This window comes from Leptonotus elevatus, chromosome 18, assembly GCF_054856555.1.
Source record: "Leptonotus elevatus isolate MCC_2025b chromosome 18, RoL_Lele_1.0, whole genome shotgun sequence".
In the NCBI taxonomy this organism is placed as follows: Eukaryota; Metazoa; Chordata; class Actinopteri; order Syngnathiformes; family Syngnathidae; genus Leptonotus; species Leptonotus elevatus.
In genome coordinates, this window is record NC_141256.1 from 16,826,952 (window position 1) to 16,845,329 (window position 18,378).

At 44.0% G+C, this 18,378-nt stretch overlaps 1 protein-coding gene across 1 annotated transcript in view; it reads left to right on the plus strand.

Moving 5' to 3' along the window:
* The window catches only part of xkr6b (XK related 6b), a 38,810-nt gene extending 23,516 nt beyond the window's left edge, over positions 1–15,294 (plus strand). The window contains exons 2-3 of the mRNA XM_086061000.1: positions 10,427–10,623; positions 12,425–15,294. Coding sequence (XP_085917126.1) covers positions 10,427–10,623; positions 12,425–13,395 — 1,168 coding nt within the window. The 3' untranslated portion in view covers positions 13,396–15,294. The remainder of the gene's footprint in view (positions 1–10,426; positions 10,624–12,424) is intronic.
* The last annotated feature ends 3,084 nt before the right edge of the window (positions 15,295–18,378 follow it).

Here is an 18,378-nt window from a genome sequence, read left to right on the forward strand (position 1 = left end):
AAACTAACTAAAACTGGAAAAAAAATTGTTCATGAAATAAAATTAAACTGAAAATTACAGAAGAGGATTAGGGCCAGTGAAGAGAGGAAAAAAAAAGGTTGGCAGAATTCTGACTTGAATTTTGTCAGAAATAAAGTCAGAATCCTGCCAACCTTTTTTTCCTCTTCACTGGCCCTAATCCTCTACCGTAGAAAATTAACCTGAAAATGTTTTGGCATTTTAGTGCACTACACCCGCCCCCCCCCCTTTTTTTTTTTGTGTGTGTGGTGGAAGTCTGAATGGTTAAATTCTACGATAAAGGTTGTGCAGTGTTATCAAGCGTGTCCTTTGGGGCCTCCACGGTGACACGGCGTCAATGATGATGGATGGGCTCACTTATATTGCGTGTCAAAGTGTGTGTGTGTGTTGGTGGGGGGGGGGGGGTCTCCTGTCTTCTTAATGATATTTGACAATCGTTTCACAAGTCTCGCCATTCTTAAACAGCGTTGTGATCACTATCGTTATTAGGAATCTCATCTATCTTGAAAATTGTTACTCCTTCTTCTTCTTCTGATTAATCTTGTCTTTTGGTGGCGTCTCAACTTGCCCCCCCCCCCAAAAAACATTATTTTTTTCAAGCATGTGTGTCCTGGTGAAAATCAATGGATTTCAAGGGGGTCCAGAACTCAATCTGCCAAATGTGGCTCAATAGCGCCCCCTGGAAAGTCAAGCCCCAAACATCCGCGCAAAATCCTCAAGGCCCCCCTCCCTGCATGATTGGTCCCAATCTGAAGTTAGTGTCCAGGCTGACATTTTGTGGACATGTTGCTCATGACGAGACAAATGAAAAAAAATCTCAAGAACCCATGTCTGAAATTAAAAAGCACATTGAATATATTGGCTGAATTTCATGGCTCGTCTATTGCCAAAGTCCTACATTTTTTTTAAAATTCAAACAAGCTCGGAATCTTAAAACGAGAATTTTTGCTACATCATTTACTGTGGGAGAATCATGGCGTCAACATTTGATATCCATTTAAAAAAAAAAAAAAGGGGGTGTGAGCACCCATTTATTGCCATCATTATATCAGAGGACCACAGGCTTGTGTGTGTGTGTGTGTGTGTTGTGCATGCATTAGCGGGTGCGAGGGGCGCCGCCTCCTTGATTTGCATGTCTGCTGCAGCATCGATCATCATCACCGAAGCGCTGCAAAATAGTGAGACAGGTGGGCAGGCTCCGGCTATCAAATGCTCCTCTCGACCGACACGCCTGTGAAAAGCCGTTGGAGCTTTCGTGTGATATTTTCCAAAATCCAGCACGCAGCATAAAAATGCATTTTGTTCTCACCATTAAGTTCATTCAGGGATGCAAATGGATGAGAATTGAATGATTCCACTTCCGTTATTGATACTCTTCAATTGAGCCGATTCTCTTATCGATTCTCATTCGGTGAGGGAATGAAATAATGCAAATGATAGACAATGATGTCATTATTGTAATATGTCGTACAAGAGATGTTTCTGCCGTGTGATATGGACAAAAAGTTGCATCATGTCACGGACAATTTTTTTTAAAATCTTGATAACTAGTCATTTTCCTTCAAATAACATGAAATTAATGAACATTTTCGGTGATATTTTTTTTTTACACATTTTATACGGGAAAAAAAACCATTAAATAAAAATACAATAGAACTCAAATAGCCACTGTTGTTGGATGCTACATCGTCACGTGTAGCAACAGAGCTAACCCAATAGCCCACAGGTGAAAATAACCGATCGAGGGTTATATGGTATACGCTTGTTATATTCTTGGGTGTGATGACTTTGGCACGCTCGTCAGACAAAACTGCTCACTAGTTGACATCGATGTCACTACTTGTACTACTAGTCAAGTGCAAGATGTTAACTGGAATTTGTGACTATACTCGCAATGCACTCAATTGTCTTACAATTGAAATGACAATTGTACCAGTTGCACGGACCTTAAACTGGATATCGAGGATCGTATCGAGGATCACGGAATAAAAGCTAAAAGGGCGGATTTGGCTTTGGCTTTTGCTTTTGCTTTTGCTTCCTTCTCTCGCTCGACCCATTCGAGTGGAGCCGGAGGGGACGGCTGCATAAGAAAAAGAGGGATGGGAAGGGGTCGGCGGAGAAATGGTACGGCCTGATAGATGGCGCGGGGGAGAGGCGGCGTTTGTGAGCGGAATAGTAAGAAGACGACGAAAAAGGCCCCCAAGACGCGAGGCGGCGTGGCGGGAGGAAGCCGAGTGCGAGGCACAGAGCCAGAAAATTGCATTGCGTGCTCAGTGATTAGTTTACCTACTCCCCCCTCGCCACCCCCATCCTCCCCCTCCTCCCCCCTCCTCCCCCCTAGGTCTCTTTTTCTGTGAGCGACTACCGCCGTCTTCTCCTCCTCCTCCTCCTCCTCCTGCTCTCTCGTCCGCTTCCACTGTCACTACATCACACTGTCACTTTTGCCGAGTCGCACCCTTGCCGCTTATCTGCCGCCTCCTCCTCTTCCTCCTCGTGGTGGTGGTGGTGGTGGGCTGACGTGGCTCTCGCCACTCCACTCGCGTCTTATCGCCAGGCCTTAAGGAAGGAAAGAAAGGAACGCACGCCCAAACTGCAAGCGAGGCACGCGTACTACCAACTAAACATTCAAATAAAGATCAATTACACCTTGTGCATTTGAATGATCCCACTAGCTTAATGCTAACTTCCAATAGAAAACACATTGACATGCTAAACCTTTTAAACCTAGGGCCTAAAATGTCTCATTTTACAGCATCTTGCTGAGTCAGTTGATGTGAATCTTTTCTTCATTTGTGCCTGCGTGATTGTATTATACCGCCACCCAGTGGCCAAGGTGGGCACACCAGAAAGGAGCAGCACAATGAATTTGATTGCAGCATTAAATCATGATACACAAACTTTTTATTTGTTACTAAATTATAAATTGATGAATAAATTAATAAATTTATTAAATTAAATGTATGTTTTATTGTATTGGTATATTTATTTGTTATTTATTTATGTTTTTGTTTTTATTTACTCTGTTATTACAAAGTACAATATCATAGGGGGCTGTTTTCATTATTATTATTTTTTTAAGTTTATAGTGGCTTTAGCGCATTTCTATTCATTTCTATGGACAAAAGAAACACAGAAGTCCTGAATCTCAAGATGAACCAAAGCAAAGCTTCAGAAAGAAGAAACAGAGCTGAAGTCTTGAAACGTATATGAGGTTCCTCGGCAAGTGGAACAAAAAACTTTATTTCTTTGTCTTTAAAAAAAAAAAAAAGGCACTTATGTCAAAAACAAAACAAAATCGTATTGTGTTTTGTCCCGATCTTGTTTATTTGTGTGTCGTTTTCATGGAGTTGGCGAAGGTACCAAGCCACAAAAAAAATATTTGAGCAAACAATTGAAAACATCTCGTCTATTTAAAATTTTGGCCAAGCCACGACAAAGCAACTGGAAAAACTCTTAACAACTTGCACTTATTTGTAAAAAAAGCCAAAAGCCAAATTTAAATAACTACAAGCCAGCTATCATGCACTTTTTTTTTCTTCTTCTTTCCTTTTCTTGGTCGTGCGCTGTTTGAAAAGCAACTGGGTCAAAGCTTTTTCTTCTTAATCCGCCACATAATCTGCTCCTTCCTCCTGTGGTGGAAGCGCAGCCGCCAAAGCGGAGCATGAACAGAAAGATTTCACTCCTGGCTGTCGCTGACTGTTTTGCTCCAAAAGAGCAAAAGGAGGAGGCTGCCGAGAGGTTCTGGCGGCTTCCTGCTTTTTGCTGCAATAACACAATTTGAAGAAATAGCGCTTGTAGCAAACTGCACCTTATTCACTGAGAGATGCCACAAAATTAGCTCTTGCAAAAGTAGATTCATGACGCGACACAATCTAGCCTTACTTTCTTGTTATCATTAGAAAGTAATTTGTTAGATTGTTAAAAAAAAAAAAAACATATATATTTGTTAGGTCAAGGCTGTGTGAAACAACCACGTTTATGTCTCATTCCTCCACTATTTGAGCATAACAATCAGACACCTGACTATGTTGCCCTGTTTGACAATTTAATGAGTTTTAGATCTCTATTTTCTACATATGTTCAGTACACTTGTTTTGTTTTTTTGTGAGTCAAAACAATCACTCTTAAAGCTATGTGATGACATAACAATCAGGCACTTGCATATGTAGCTTTGCAGGGCAATTTATATCGTTTTACATCCCTTTTCCAATGCATGCTGTATGCGTGACATTAAAGCTACATGCAGTATTTTAATATTAGTCAAAACAATCCTTAATGTAATGTGATGTGTTGGCATAACAAATAAACACCTGGGTATGTGGTTTTTGTGGGCCAATTTATACAGTTTTACATCTGTATTTTCTATACAAACTATGTTTGACGTATCAAAGGTTATATGTAGAAAGTTAGTCAAAACAATCCCACTTGAAGATATGTGTTAGCATAACAACCGGGCACTGGTTTATATAGTTTTACACCCTATAATGTTAATCAATGCACTGTGTGCCATGTCAAGGCTATAATAAGGCCACTTGTAGTAAGTTTATGTACCCCCAAAACACAATATTTCTTAAAGCTGTGTTGGCATAACAACCAGACACTTGTGCGGCCTTGTGGGATATATAATTGTCAATCCCTGCTGTTACAGGATGCCATGTTAGCGATGATGTGGTATGTGTGACACGTTGAAGCTAAGTGTAATAAGTTCACGTGAGTCAAAACAATCCTTAGCTATGTTTCAAGGGTTGACTCGATTTCTTCTTTGCTTCTTACTGTAATCGTCTTTTCCGAGTCGACTTTTGTCTGCGATGTGATGAAAGTGCCGATGAGAGCTGCGCTGGGCTTTCTCATGCGCCGTATGAAATCAGTCATTTAATTAAGCAAGTCCTCGATTGAATTAGTCTCGTGGAGATTGGACGGCGCCGACCTGTTGGCCGTGATAGCTCGTCTTGATCACGAGCTCCTTTTTAGAGGGATCGTTGTTTTTTTTTTTTTCCTGTCCTTGTCGGGATGCGTGTTTTTCATCAACGATGGCAATCTGCATTCTCAGATCAGCCGGAGACGTTTTCTCCTCGGCTTTTGTCTTCCGAGTCGATGCGGCGCGGCGAGATAGCAGCGCGAGGGGCCCCCGCAGAGGCCGAGGCCTCGTTTCCATTCTCCGTCACGTGCTCCCCGAGTGGCTACCTGAGAGCGGTTGCTAATGGTAACAAATGAGCGGCTCTGAGAAGGGGGGGGGGGCTGGGGGGGGGGGGGGGCAACATATCGAGCGTTCTGCAGCTGCTCATAAGATTGGGATACGAGCTGGTCTTGGGCGACCCCAATCCAGGGGGGTTCGATTAGCTCTTTATTAATAAATAAATCATTAAAAAATAACCAGAATATTATCATTGAAACTGGGGGGAAAAAAAGACACTAACATCTGTAAAGTTGTGCATTTGTATTTGAATTTTTCTTTTTTTTTTAACCCTTTTTTATTTTAAATTGTTTTATTTACTTGTAAATAATCATAATCATAATGACAGTAACCCATCTTAAAAAAAAAAGAAGCTGTTAGTAGTGTTGCAGCATGATGAGTAATGTCGTATAAATCAAATTATACATTTATTTATATATACTGATACACTCTATTTCATATTTATCATGACTTTTCTATGATATAGTAATTTTTTAGCTGTATCCTGCAGTACTTATTTTTTGTTAATAATCATTCTTTGAATATAAAATATTTTTTGAATATAAAATAATGAGAACTTGTTAACGCGTTTGCTGTCACTGCCAATTTCCTGTCCGACCGTATCCGGGTTTGATGACTTTGTTATTGTGCTGTCGTTGCAGAGTAGCTGTCAAGCGCGGTGAGAACATTTTAGTGTCGACACGCACACAGCAAACTTCTTCTCCCTCGACTCCTCGAACCCCCAACCTCCCCCCCGTTGTATCACTCAATCCATCCATCCATCCATCCATCCATCCCACCAACGGCCCTTCGGCACCGGTCACAGATTGTTGTGCGTTTTGCGTGTTGCGGACTGACTGTGGGATTTGGAGCCGGGTTCAGCCATCATGCTAGCTCGGGTTTAATCGCCGCCATAGGGAGGATGAAGACGTATCTGATGGAGGAACAGCGCTACTATTAAAAAGGACACACGCTGAGCCACAAAGGCGGGATTGACACTGCAGGTCTTAACGCCCTGTTTCGATTTAGTGCCTGGGTCGCCGGAGGGTTCGACTGAGTGTAAGTTAATGGAGCGGATGCTAACATTTCATGTGAAAGGCAATAGACCAGCTAACAGAAATGAGCCTAGATAGTTGCGTAATTATAATGTAAACATTGAAACAGCTGCCATTGAACAAACATGGGGCGACAACAAAGAAATATGTGTGAATGGGTAGAGTTTGCTTTCTTTTGGTATTTTCATAGCTGCAAAAAATATGAAAATGATGAATTAATTGATTTCTACAAAGGGTACAAGGGTTTGATGCAAGATGCTGTCATATTCATGAATGAAACGCGATGACATCCACCACACATAGCGGAGCTCGGAATCTGTCCACCAAAATCACGTGCGCCACAATTTAGACCTGTTTTTAGCTCGTCTAAGATCTAGTCTACACTGTAAAAAAAAAAAAAATCATAAAAAACTGTAATTTTCCGGCAGCTGTGGCGGCCAAAAATACGGTACTGTGAAATAACAGAAAATGACTTTCTCGTACATTTTTTTTATTGTAATTTTAACAAAATAATGTAATTAATCTTTTAAAACATGACCAACGGTTGAAAAACTAGATATTGGGTTTAAAATGGCAACAGTTTACTGTTAGTTTAATTCATTTATATAGCATATTTGTTTACTTTATTTTTATTTTTAGTTTATATCTCATTAGATGTCCTTTCAAAATAAATGTTAATACAATGAATGCTGCTATCTATAGAACATTACAGTAATTGCAGTTATTTTCACTTTTATGAAAATTTAAATTCACAAAGAAATTATGGTAAAATTACGAATTGTTACTGTTAATATATTTTTTTTAGGGTTTTAAAGTAAAATTTAACATTTTATTCCATTAAATAACAGACAAATATTTGTGAAATTACGATACATTTGACAATTACAGTGATTTCATGTTATTTTCCATTTGACATTTGAGTTTTTTATGTAAATTAAATATTTTTAAAATACAGGGAAAAAAACTAAAACACATATATTTTTCTGTTATATTAGTTGTTTTTTACAGTGTACAATTTGGGTTGGCTTACTGTGAGAGTTTTCAGATCGGATGATTTTAAGTGAACGGATCTTCTTCCTCCTCTTGCGGGGAGTTCCACGCGTATTTGACGACCATTTGGGATCTTGTAGCGCATTATCGGCAAACGTTGTCGGAAAGAAACATACGAATTGTGTAAGTAGCGTTGCTCATCCCAGCAGGGAAGGCGGTTCAAGCCCCGGGGCTGACTGTCGACGTCTGCAGTTGTTGCTGATGGCGGCGCTCGCGTTAAACACGCAGCGTTTATTCACAAAGCCTCGGGGCTTGCGCGCGTTGCCTTTCACGTCGTACGTGAAGTCGGTTATGAGCTTGTGAATTTGTTAGTGATGTGAAAGCTTGTCAGCTCCTAAAAGCACAACGGAAGCACAGTCCGTGTCTGACGACGTTTTTTTTCAGCTATTTCTTTGAACGGGACAATCAGTCAAAGTCGGGCTGCAATCAGGGCTGGACTGGCCATCTGGAATGTAAGGCAGATTCCCGGTGGGCCACCCCCCCCCCCCCGAGTGACTTTCAGCCAGTTGTTTTTCCTCTACAGTTCTTCTCTTTTGCATGAAAGATACGCCTTATCAAAATGCAGTATAACAAAATCTCCATTTTAACTTTCCGGTAGGCTGCTTCGTCAGCACTTCCAAATATGGGCGAGTGCAGTGTGAAAAGGGCTTAACAGTGATCCAGCTACCAGCCAGCCTATAACCGGAGCTTCTACCAGCCAGTTCTGCACTCTCATTTGTTGACTCCCACGTCACTCACCGGGGCCAGCCCCTGCCTTTTAAAGCCACACGCATTCAAAATCACAGATACTACAGTGGAGCAGAATCAATCGTTATAATGCAATACTGCAAAGTTCTTCGAAGTGTTTTTGTTCATGTTAAGCCATTTTGGCTGTTGGAATGCAGACAGAGCTTGCGTCCGTGGAGATGTCGTGATGATGATGATGATGATGATGATGATGATGCTGGCCGGTGTTTTCGACAGCAGACGGCTGAGCTTGGAGCACCGAGCTGTTACCGCACACGCGCACACACACACACAGACACAGACCAGCGATTTAACGAGCCGTGAGCAAACGGCTACAATCGCGCCACAAATAATTCATGAGGCGCTCAACGGAAGAGCGGGCGAGACGGCGGGCGAACGGGAGGGGCGGCGGCATACAAGGAAATCCCCTTTTTGCCAAAAGCTGACAAGTCAGCATGTGTGTGTGTGTGTGTCGAAATATTTGCAGGCAGCCATTTGTTTTGGGAAAAGACACAGCAGGGGTGCGAACGCGCGAGTGTGTGTGTGCGCGTGTGTGCGTGTGTGTGCGTGATGGAGTGAGTCTTGATTTTTCTGGCAGCATTGAAAGTGTTTTGAAAGTGTACCCCTGCGATATCGCGGTTTGTTATTTGGGCCGGTGTCATATCGCACCTTTTTTGTTTTTGTGAATCGATTTCTAAAGTGCAGCATACTCCTGCTATTTCAGAGTAGAAAATAGCCACCAGTATTTTAGCCCGCAAAAAAGAGGGTTATAAAAGCACTGTTTTTCTTTTAGATAAGGATACGGCCTGACTCAATTATTTCACCATACATTTTTTTGATCGTAATATTCAGACTTGGTCCCTGTGAAATTTTCACTTTTAAATTGTGATAGTCTGACATTAATCCCTAAGTAAGACTTTTTTCTTGAAAAAGGTGTTTACAAAACAATTAAAATGTTAAAGACCTCATCACAAAAGTAACAACAACAAAAACAAAAATGAAGGAAATGTGAAAACCTAACAGAGACCAAAAGAGAAAATGGGAATGGGAAGGTAAAACTAATCTTGGTGATAAATTAATTGGATCTAGTTTATTTACTTGAGTTTATTTAGTTAAAATGATTTGTTAGGGAAAATGATGTCCATAAAAAAGAGTGTAAAACAAATAAGAAAATAACAATTTATTCCTCCAAAACTACGTCTTGATTAAAATTGTATTGGCTTTTTCTCATTATGCTCCATTTTTCTTTCACTAGAACACTTTTTCTCCTCATCACACAGTTTTCGTTGAGTTAGGTTTGACAGCTGTTTTGAATTTTTTTTTCCAAAATTTCTATCATGTCATAGATCCCCGTTTTCAGATTTTTTTTAAAGATGTGAAAAATGCTGTACAGAAACAGGCATGACTGCAATGTTTATTTTCCACTATGTTTTTACAAAGATATGGCTACTGCCTCTTAATAGCTACTATGCTAGCTTTCTGTTAGCAGATCGTGCTAGTCTCAATTGCGACTGTACACACGAGTAGCCACGAAGATTCCAATTGTAATCATTTCTTCTTACTACCGTCTTACTACAGCCAATCAATTTAGCTTATATTGAGGGTAAGCTGTGGAGAAAAAAACTCGATGCGCTTTAGAATGACTGACTGCAATTTTGGAATCGGCATGCTAATTCTAGTTTCAATCAGCATAAAAATCGAACTCCAAAGATTTTTTTCTCCCCAAATTGTTCCCCAGTGTAATGCTATGACTTCAATGTCGTCTTTTCAATTCTCCTTCATACACATGGAAATACTTTTGCCGACGCTAATTTTCAAGGACGACGCCGCTTACTGTGTCAGACACGTGCGGTGCTACGGACACACTGAGGCTAATGGAACTTAGTGGGTGGAGACAACAGGCCCACGTAAGGTCTCTGGCATGTCATTAGAGACCAGAATGGGGGGGGGGGTGGGGGGAAGGGGGGGATATTGGCAGATTCCATCTGACATTTACCAGTCCCAATGAAAATGTCACAGAATATCAGCCTTTACCTCGGCATGCAGTGCCGTTCCCAGCCTGGAGCTACAGTCAGAATTTCACCAATTCTGCCCAGTCAATCATTTAGCGTTTCGGCGCCCCTTCGTTGAAATACAAGTACCATAATCTTGCTGTTGTAAGAGTCGTTGTTCCTGCGGAGTTAAGAGAAAATATGCCCGTGAGTATTCTCGGCTTCTTTATCAAATGGCCACTTTCGGCAACATGTCTTCTACAATGCAACCCTTTATGAATGACTCTAAAATCAAATAAAAAGACAAAGATTGTTGAAAACCAAATCATACAAAAACTAGGCCGAATGAAAACCAAAGTTCCCGCTGTGTTGACGTTGGAGTGACCCCCGATCGCTTGCGTGCGTCCCCGCAGGTACATCCGCACCATGTACTTGGGCGTCCAGAGCCACCGGCAGAAGGAGAACCAGCGGCGCTTCTACTGGGCCATGATGTACGAGTACGCCGACGTCAACATGCTGCGACTGCTGGAGACCTTCCTGGAGAGCGCCCCCCAGCTGGTGCTGCAGCTCTGCATCATGATCCAGAGCAACAAGGCCGAGTGGCAGCAGTGTAAGCGGAGGGCGGGCGGGCGGGCGGGCCGCCGGGGGTACGGGCTGGCTTAGGCGGACGGGGGCGTCAAACTCAAGGATCCAGCCCTCAACATAATTTTAGTAGCAGACCACATGAGGGGCAACCCTAACGACGATGCGCCCCCGCAATAAAAACAAGTATAACACGCGCCCGCCCTAAAGGCTTTGACGACTTTAGGACCGATAATGTGTCTTACGCTCGTACCAGGCCAATTGACTGTTGTGGAGTTCACAATCAACACTGTGTGGGATCCGATTTCAAACGACCATCGCTCTCTTTTTTTTTTTTTTTTTTTTTTTTCTTAAGAGCTCAGTATTGTTCATTCGGAAATGTCATCATCATTGCTCTTTTATTTTTTATTTTTATTTTTTATTTTTTTGTGTGTGTGTGTGTGGGTGAGTGCGTGCGTGCGTGTGTGCGTGTATTTGTTAGCTCACCAGAAAACCTATTAGAAAAAATCTCATACCGTTCACCTAAACCGAACACCAGGAGACCCGAGGGGACCAAAGAAAACCAAGGAAGGTGAAATCCAGCACCGACCAGACACCCCCCACTAGAACTCCTCCCCAGCCCAAGAAACATCCAGACCCCAACAAATCCAAAAAACATAAAATCAGGGAGGCCTCAAGAGACCAAAGGAGAGACCGAGAAAAGGAAGGAAGGACAGACGAAGCCGCGTGAGATCCGAGACACCAGCCTCCACCGATTCAATGACCTGAGGAGGAAACAGATTGTGTCTGAGTTTCGGTAGATGCTGGTGTGGTGGATCTGGCATGCATGAAAATCTCCACCAAAGAGGGGAGCCGTCGACCCCCGCCGGAACAGAACAAGCGCAACACCTCAGGGCCCCCCAGGCCGCGGCAGCGCCAAAGGACGACCCCCGGGCCCCGCCAGGGCCACCGGCCGGAGAGCAAACCCAGGAGCAGGAGCGCCCCCCGCCCCAACACGGCCATCGCTCTTACTGAAACTCCTCGCCGTGCTGGTCTTGCGGGCAACACAGTCCCCCTTCAAGGAAAGCAATCCTTTCATAATAAGACACGTCTCATTTCTGGCTTGTGACATAACTTGTCGCTTCTACGCTTCGCTTTGAACGACTGAACCGATCATCTTTCTGCCGCTTATACTGTTCAATTGGACCTGATTCCAGCTGCCTTACGCCAAGAGAAGTGGACCGATTGCTCCCACTCGATTTCACTGACCAAAGTACTGACACAAGAACTGAATTAGGCCCCCGTGGGATGGGTTCAAACCAACTTTGCTGTACGCCAGCATGGTGGGCACGTGGATTACACGTCTGCCTTACAGTTGAGAGGTTCTGGGTTAGAACCTTAGCTCGGGCCTACCTGTGTGGAGTTTGCGTGCCTGCTTGGGTTTTCAACAGGTACCCGGTCCCCCCCCCCATCCCAAAGACATGCATTTTAGGCCCTAAATTGTCCATAGGTATGCCATGTGATTTCTAGCAACCAGTCCAGGGTGCACCTCACGACCCGACTCTCTGATCTGGATTGGGTCCGCAAGCGTGACACGGTTGCTACCCTGAGAGATAAATTAGGAAACACATTCAGTACAGCCCTCATGCGATGGGTTAAAACTTTCCGGGTAGTGGGCAGCATGTCAGCCTCACAATGGAGAAGTTCTGGGATCAGATCTCTGCCAAAGTCTGCTGGGGTAGGCTCCGGCTTCCCCGAGAGCCAAATGTGAAGAAACGCTATCAAAATTGGACAGAAATTCCGCTTGATGTGACAAACTAAAGTACCTCTGCCTTTTTCTTTTTTGTCAGGTTCTTCGGTCTTGTCCTCCCTCCTGTCCCTGGCCTGGGTGCTAGCGTCCTACCACAAACTTCTGCGCGACTCCCGCGACGACAAGAAGAGCATGAGCTACCGCGGCGCTCTGGTGCACCTCTTCTGGCGGCTCTTCACCATTTCCTCCCGGGTGCTCTCTTTTGCGCTGTTTGCCTCCGTTTTCCACATCTACTTTGGCATTTTCGTGGTGATCCACTGGTGCGCCATGGCTTTCTGGGTCATCCACGGCGGCACCGACTTCTGCATGTCCAAGTGGGAAGAGGTGCTGTTCAATATGGTGGTAGGGGTGGTCTACGTTTTCTGCTGGTTCAATGTGCAGGAAGGGCGGACGCGCTTCCGAATGGTGGTCTATTACATTGTAGTACTGTTGGAGAACGCCGTTCTTAGCGGCCTCTGGTATGCATACCGCGACCCCGCCACCACCGACGCCTATGCCTCTTATGCCCTCTGCAGCGTCTTCCTGTGCTTTGCCTCAGGTGTGGCCTGCATGGTCCTCTACTACGGGGTCCTGCACCCCATGGGCCCCCAGCTGAGGGTGCTGGCAAGCTCCTGTTGCGCAGAACTGCTTTGGGGGCTGCCGTTACCCCCCGAGGCTGAGCCCATGGCGCCCACGCCGGGCCCGCGCGGCTCTCAAGCCACACCGACGCGGGGCCTGGCGGGGGAGCAAGTCGATTCCGACGAAACCGCCACGGACTCCTGCCTTCCAGTTTTCCAGGTGAGGTCCACGGAGCCGGTGGACGCGTCCGGTCGACCCATCCAACCCGAAGGGCCCCTCATCAAAATAGACATGCCCAGGAAACGCTACCCGGCCTGGGATGCGCACTTTGTGGATCGGCGCCTGCGCAGGACCATCAACGTGCTGCAGTACGTGAGTCCGAATGCGGTGGGCATCAGGTACCGGGATGGCCCCCTCCTCTATGAACTCCTGCAGTACGAATCCTCGTTCTGAAGGGCGTTCTCATGCACATTCTTTTTGACACTCATCCCCCCTTCGTCAGATCTGTCGTCATCATTTATTTTTGGAGAAACAAAAGAGAATATTGCAAAGCTCCAATATCTTATATATAGAGAGTCCCCCTGCGGCCGTGTATGAGTGTATAGATAACATATGAATGTTCCACGATGAAATGTGTCTCATGCATTATTCTGTATTGCTCCCATTGACTTGTGCATACCTGCGAAGGGCAAGTCGTTTTGCCCCTCGGCGCAAAAGCCCGACGGCGATGTTGGAAGGGCGCATCAGATGGTATGAGTCTTTTGCACATCCCGACTTTTACTGCCATCCATTATGTAAATAATGCAAACGTTGATGGTGTTTACCGAGACCCTCGGGCCGCGCTGGCGAAAAACACCACGGCATCGCAAATGTGAGCCGGTTCCCATCCATCCCGGCTGTTGCTATTTCTGTACCAAAATCCTCAATCGTAATCACATCATGTATGGTGAGAGAGAGGGGGGAAATAGAAGCACACTGACCTTCAATCAGTTCCACCCATTGATGAAATATTATTCAGTGCAGACCGCCCCCTAGTGGAGGCCAGGCGATGACGGCACAATTTACAACACAATGTAAGAGACAGAGCACATTTTCTAAACGAGAGGTGGAGAACCATCGTAAACACACATTCCAAATGGCTTCATTGGGCAAAGACAGCCTTCCACAAACCCGGCACCGTCCTCTTCTCGATACGAGAGCGCCTCCTTAAAGTATCGTTTCATTACAAACAAATACTTGGCAAAGGTCAAATATGAAATCGTATTCCACAGCCAAAAATAGTTTCATGTTGCAACTATTGACGCCCACTTCAACAGTGAGCTTCATTTGTCTTGATTCGCGGGTTCTCTGCTTTTTTTCCGGGGCCACACGTGCCTGATAACATCGTACTTTAAAGTGGAAACGGCAGATGCGGTCTAAGTTTGGGCTGAAAGCTGAAAGTGTTTTGTCAAAAAGAACTGTGTTAAAGGGCCTGACTGCATACTGATAAGAATGCCTTGTCATTGGGGCGGTACCTTAAGAATCACTACTTTGGTGCACTTGAAAAGCTGTCCCCTTTTCTGCTCTGGAAAAGGTACAAAAGTAGGCCTTGGCGCCCACGAGGGAGGGCCTGTGGACCTTCGGGTGTCTTGTCACTTGGGTGATACCTTTAAATGTTTTACTGACAGCTACCTGTGCCTTTTTTGGCCAGGGAAATGGTACAAACAGTCGACTTTGATTTAAAAAAAATAACCCTCTTTGACTATGTTCGTGTGGCTTGTACCTTTTGGGATGCAATGGCTTGCCACTTGGACTGTCCACAGTCAATTTTGTAGAGTAAATTTTACTCTGAAAAAGCGGACTATATTCGGTCCCAGTCTAAACACAGTAAACTTTATACTCAGAAGAGAGTAAAACATTATCAAATTTAAAAAAAAACTCAACCGTTGAGGAGCAATCACAGAACCTTCAGGTTGGGAGACAGCCAACCGAACCACTGACCCACGCCGCTCCTACTCGCTGTCTTTCATGCTGAAGGTTGTGGGATTGTTCGTCAACCCTTGAGCGTTTTATTGTTGTGGTTTTTTTTTTAAGTACTTTACTCTCTTCCAAGTGTAAAAGTTGACCCTGTTTACAGTGGGACCGAATATAGTCTTTTCAGAGTAAAATTGACTCTACAAAATGTACTGTGTACCTTCAGAAGTCCAACTTCATAATTCACATTGTTTAACATTTGTTTCAAAATACCTGGCTAAATTTTGTTCTGGATTCTGATTGCAGAACCCGGTACGGTATAGTTTGCTAGACCACCATGCTGCATTGCAAATTGGTCCTTTGCCACAGTTCTCGTAGAGCCGGGTTCACTAATTCCAGTCCTCGAGGTCCGGAGTCCTGCAGGTTTGAGATGTTTCCGCCCACTAACACACCTGATTCATATAATCAGCTCATCAGCATGCCTGATAACGATCCTGATCTTTACTATCGGGTGTGTTGGTAGGCGGGAAACATCTCAAACCTGCAGGACTCCGGACCTCGAGGACCGGAATTGGTGAACCCTGTCGTAGAGCCTTGTCCTCCATCCCCTGGTTGCTGCTGTGCCCTTCGTGAAACAATTGCATGTCTGAAAGGCAAAACTGAATGGGCTTGAGACCAAGCCTTGAGGTCTCCAGCCAAAGACCGGAATGACTGAGAACTGTTGAGTCAGCTCGGATGGATTAAACATTCAGTGAACGGACCTTTTAACCGTTCATTGGCCTGGCATTGGGCGAGTAACCTGAAAGGTTCTACTTTTTTTCTTTCTTTTTTTAACCATTGACACTTACGGCACACCTGTACCTTCAAGTCCAGCAAGTTAGCCCAAGAAGGACCCCGTTTCAAACAGTGTAGCAGCCAGAGTTATTCAAATGTCTTGTCGTTGTGTTGTCAGTAAGTTGTTTGTTTGTGGGTGACCGGTTTCATAAGCGCATTCAAGTACAAAGCAAACCAGCCAATACAGGGGTTCCTCAGGACCAACAACCAAGACCACTAAAGCAGCTGACTCAGGGGTGTCTCACTGCATAGGAATGTGCTCAACATGCCACATCCAGGACGACACCTCACCTGACATCACTCACCTTTGTTTTGCATATTTTGGTTTGGGGCAAATCTGGGATTTTTTTTTTTTTTTTTGGGGGGGTGTAGTTTGGCTTCCTGGCAAACAAACAGCGCTGACCCTTTTGCAAACACGGACACATACAAATCAGGTGCAACTACACTGTGATTCATGGGTTATTTTTATGACTGAAAAAAAGATTTCTCTTCAACATTCAGTCTCACCGTGCATCATGTTTTTTTGGGTTAGTTCGTTTAAACTTGCTCGAAAACCTGAGTTTGCGGGACACAGACAGTATTTTTCACATTTCTAGAGTGCAATCTTGTAACAAGGGTTCTAACAGGCAGAAACCAAATACAGTGACTTAAGTCAACACCTGTATATTTGGGTTTTCGATGTTTTCCTTCGTTGACTCCGAGAGCTCAGCAAAACGACAACAGACTGCAAGTTGAAGCCTCTTCCTGCAAGTTGTCGTGGCGATGGCGTAACGTTCACGAAACCTTTTGCTCGCCCGTGAACAGCATCCGCAACGCACAGCAAGAGCGCTTCAACAAGAAGGATCGTTCTTCTCAGTCCTTGTTGTGCCTTCAAACTTTCCGGGGCGGCTTCGGTCCAGCCGCGGCACCCGCAAACTGCGAGCGAAAGCGTCTTTACGTTACTTTCGTCACCATTGAATCGCACGCGGTCTGGTCTCGCCGAACCCGTTGCCAACCAGATGACGATTTGCTCAAAACCGTGTCGGCTTATGCACCATTTTGTCATCATGCTGCGGTTGCATAGAAGACGGTACATTGAAGGATTTTTTTTTTTCCCAGAAGAAAAACGCAAGTTCTCTATTTAAATTTAGCATTTAGCGGAGCCTCAAAAGTCGATTCATTCTGGGATGCTGGGCAAGCACTTAATTAAATTAATAATAAATCTATATGGCACCAAGGATGTTGTACTTTTAAACTGCACCACATCAACAATTGAAACCATCAATACAGAACAAAAAAAACACAATATAACAACACGCAACTGTACCATGTACAATTGTCCTGAGAAGTTCAGAAAAATCCATATTCACGGAATAACAACAAACATTCAAATACAAAACATGCTCACCGGGATGCTAATGCGGATCGTTACATACGCGTTTTTCTAGGTGACCTTGCCTTTGCTGACCAACCAATCAGGCGAGGGACAAATGTTGAAGTCACTGAAGGCTGCCCCTGTGAATTTAAAGAAACAGACACATTGCAAAAATAGATTAGGCTAATGCTAGCACAAGCAATTGTGAAGGCCTTGGGCAGATTACAAATGACATGGCAACACAGACTGAAAATTGATTGGACAAAGAATCTAACATCCATATAAACGTACTAAAAGCACAAAATTGATGAAATTCCAAATGCAGAGGTTCCATTATGTGTCTGATCAAGTGAAGCGAATCCATATTTGCTGCAAGTACGCTTTTGAGCACAACAGATGTCAGCCATGAACTCTCCGGTCAGTGATTGTTGACGATAAAAATTGTCTTTTTTTTTTTTTTTTTTACAAGTTTTTTTTTTTCTCTGACTTACAAAAACATTCTGTCCATCAGGATAAAACAACAAGTTTGCAGCCACCTCATTTTTGTCCCCAGCTCTCAGCATGCATCTCCACCTCCATCACCCCCTCTGATGTATACACATTGATGTACAGCAGCGGGACGTGCTGGATTAGCACCACACGCTGATGCCGCCGCTCTCCGTTACAGTTCTAGGAAACAGTGCATTTACAAGCCGGTGCTGAACAAACTCATCCAGTGGTGCTAATGCTGTGGACCGCCAAGTTCACTTTCGGGGCTTTACAAAGAGCATAAAAAAAGTGAGACAGCCCAAAAACAACGAGACGTCAAAAGCGCCAGCACCTCAACACCACACACACACACAATCTACCACAAAACTCTCTATGGTGCCATTTTTATTTGCCACAGCTAGTCTTCACATGATGTTAATGTTTCTTGTTCTCAGCATACACTTGTTTTTTGTTTGTTTTTATCTGGGACAATGAAAAGCTAGATTTTGGAGCACAAACTGCTGATGGAAATTAAAAAAAAATTAAAAAAAGTCTATATATCTAGAACGTGATTGCTGTGTTGTAACTTCCTGTCATCTATATGTCCTTTTATTTGTGTGTATTGATTTCTTTTATTATTATGGTAGACTTGGCTGTGACATTTTATCGGAACCTGGATTTGATATATCGCAAACGAACAACTATGGGTGTCATGTCAATTGCTGCTAATTTACAGATTGTTATGGAAAATGTTGCTTTTCTTGATATTTCCTCAATTTCTAGGTTGTGTTAGCTTGTGGGTGTGTATTTAAATAACCTCTGGGTTT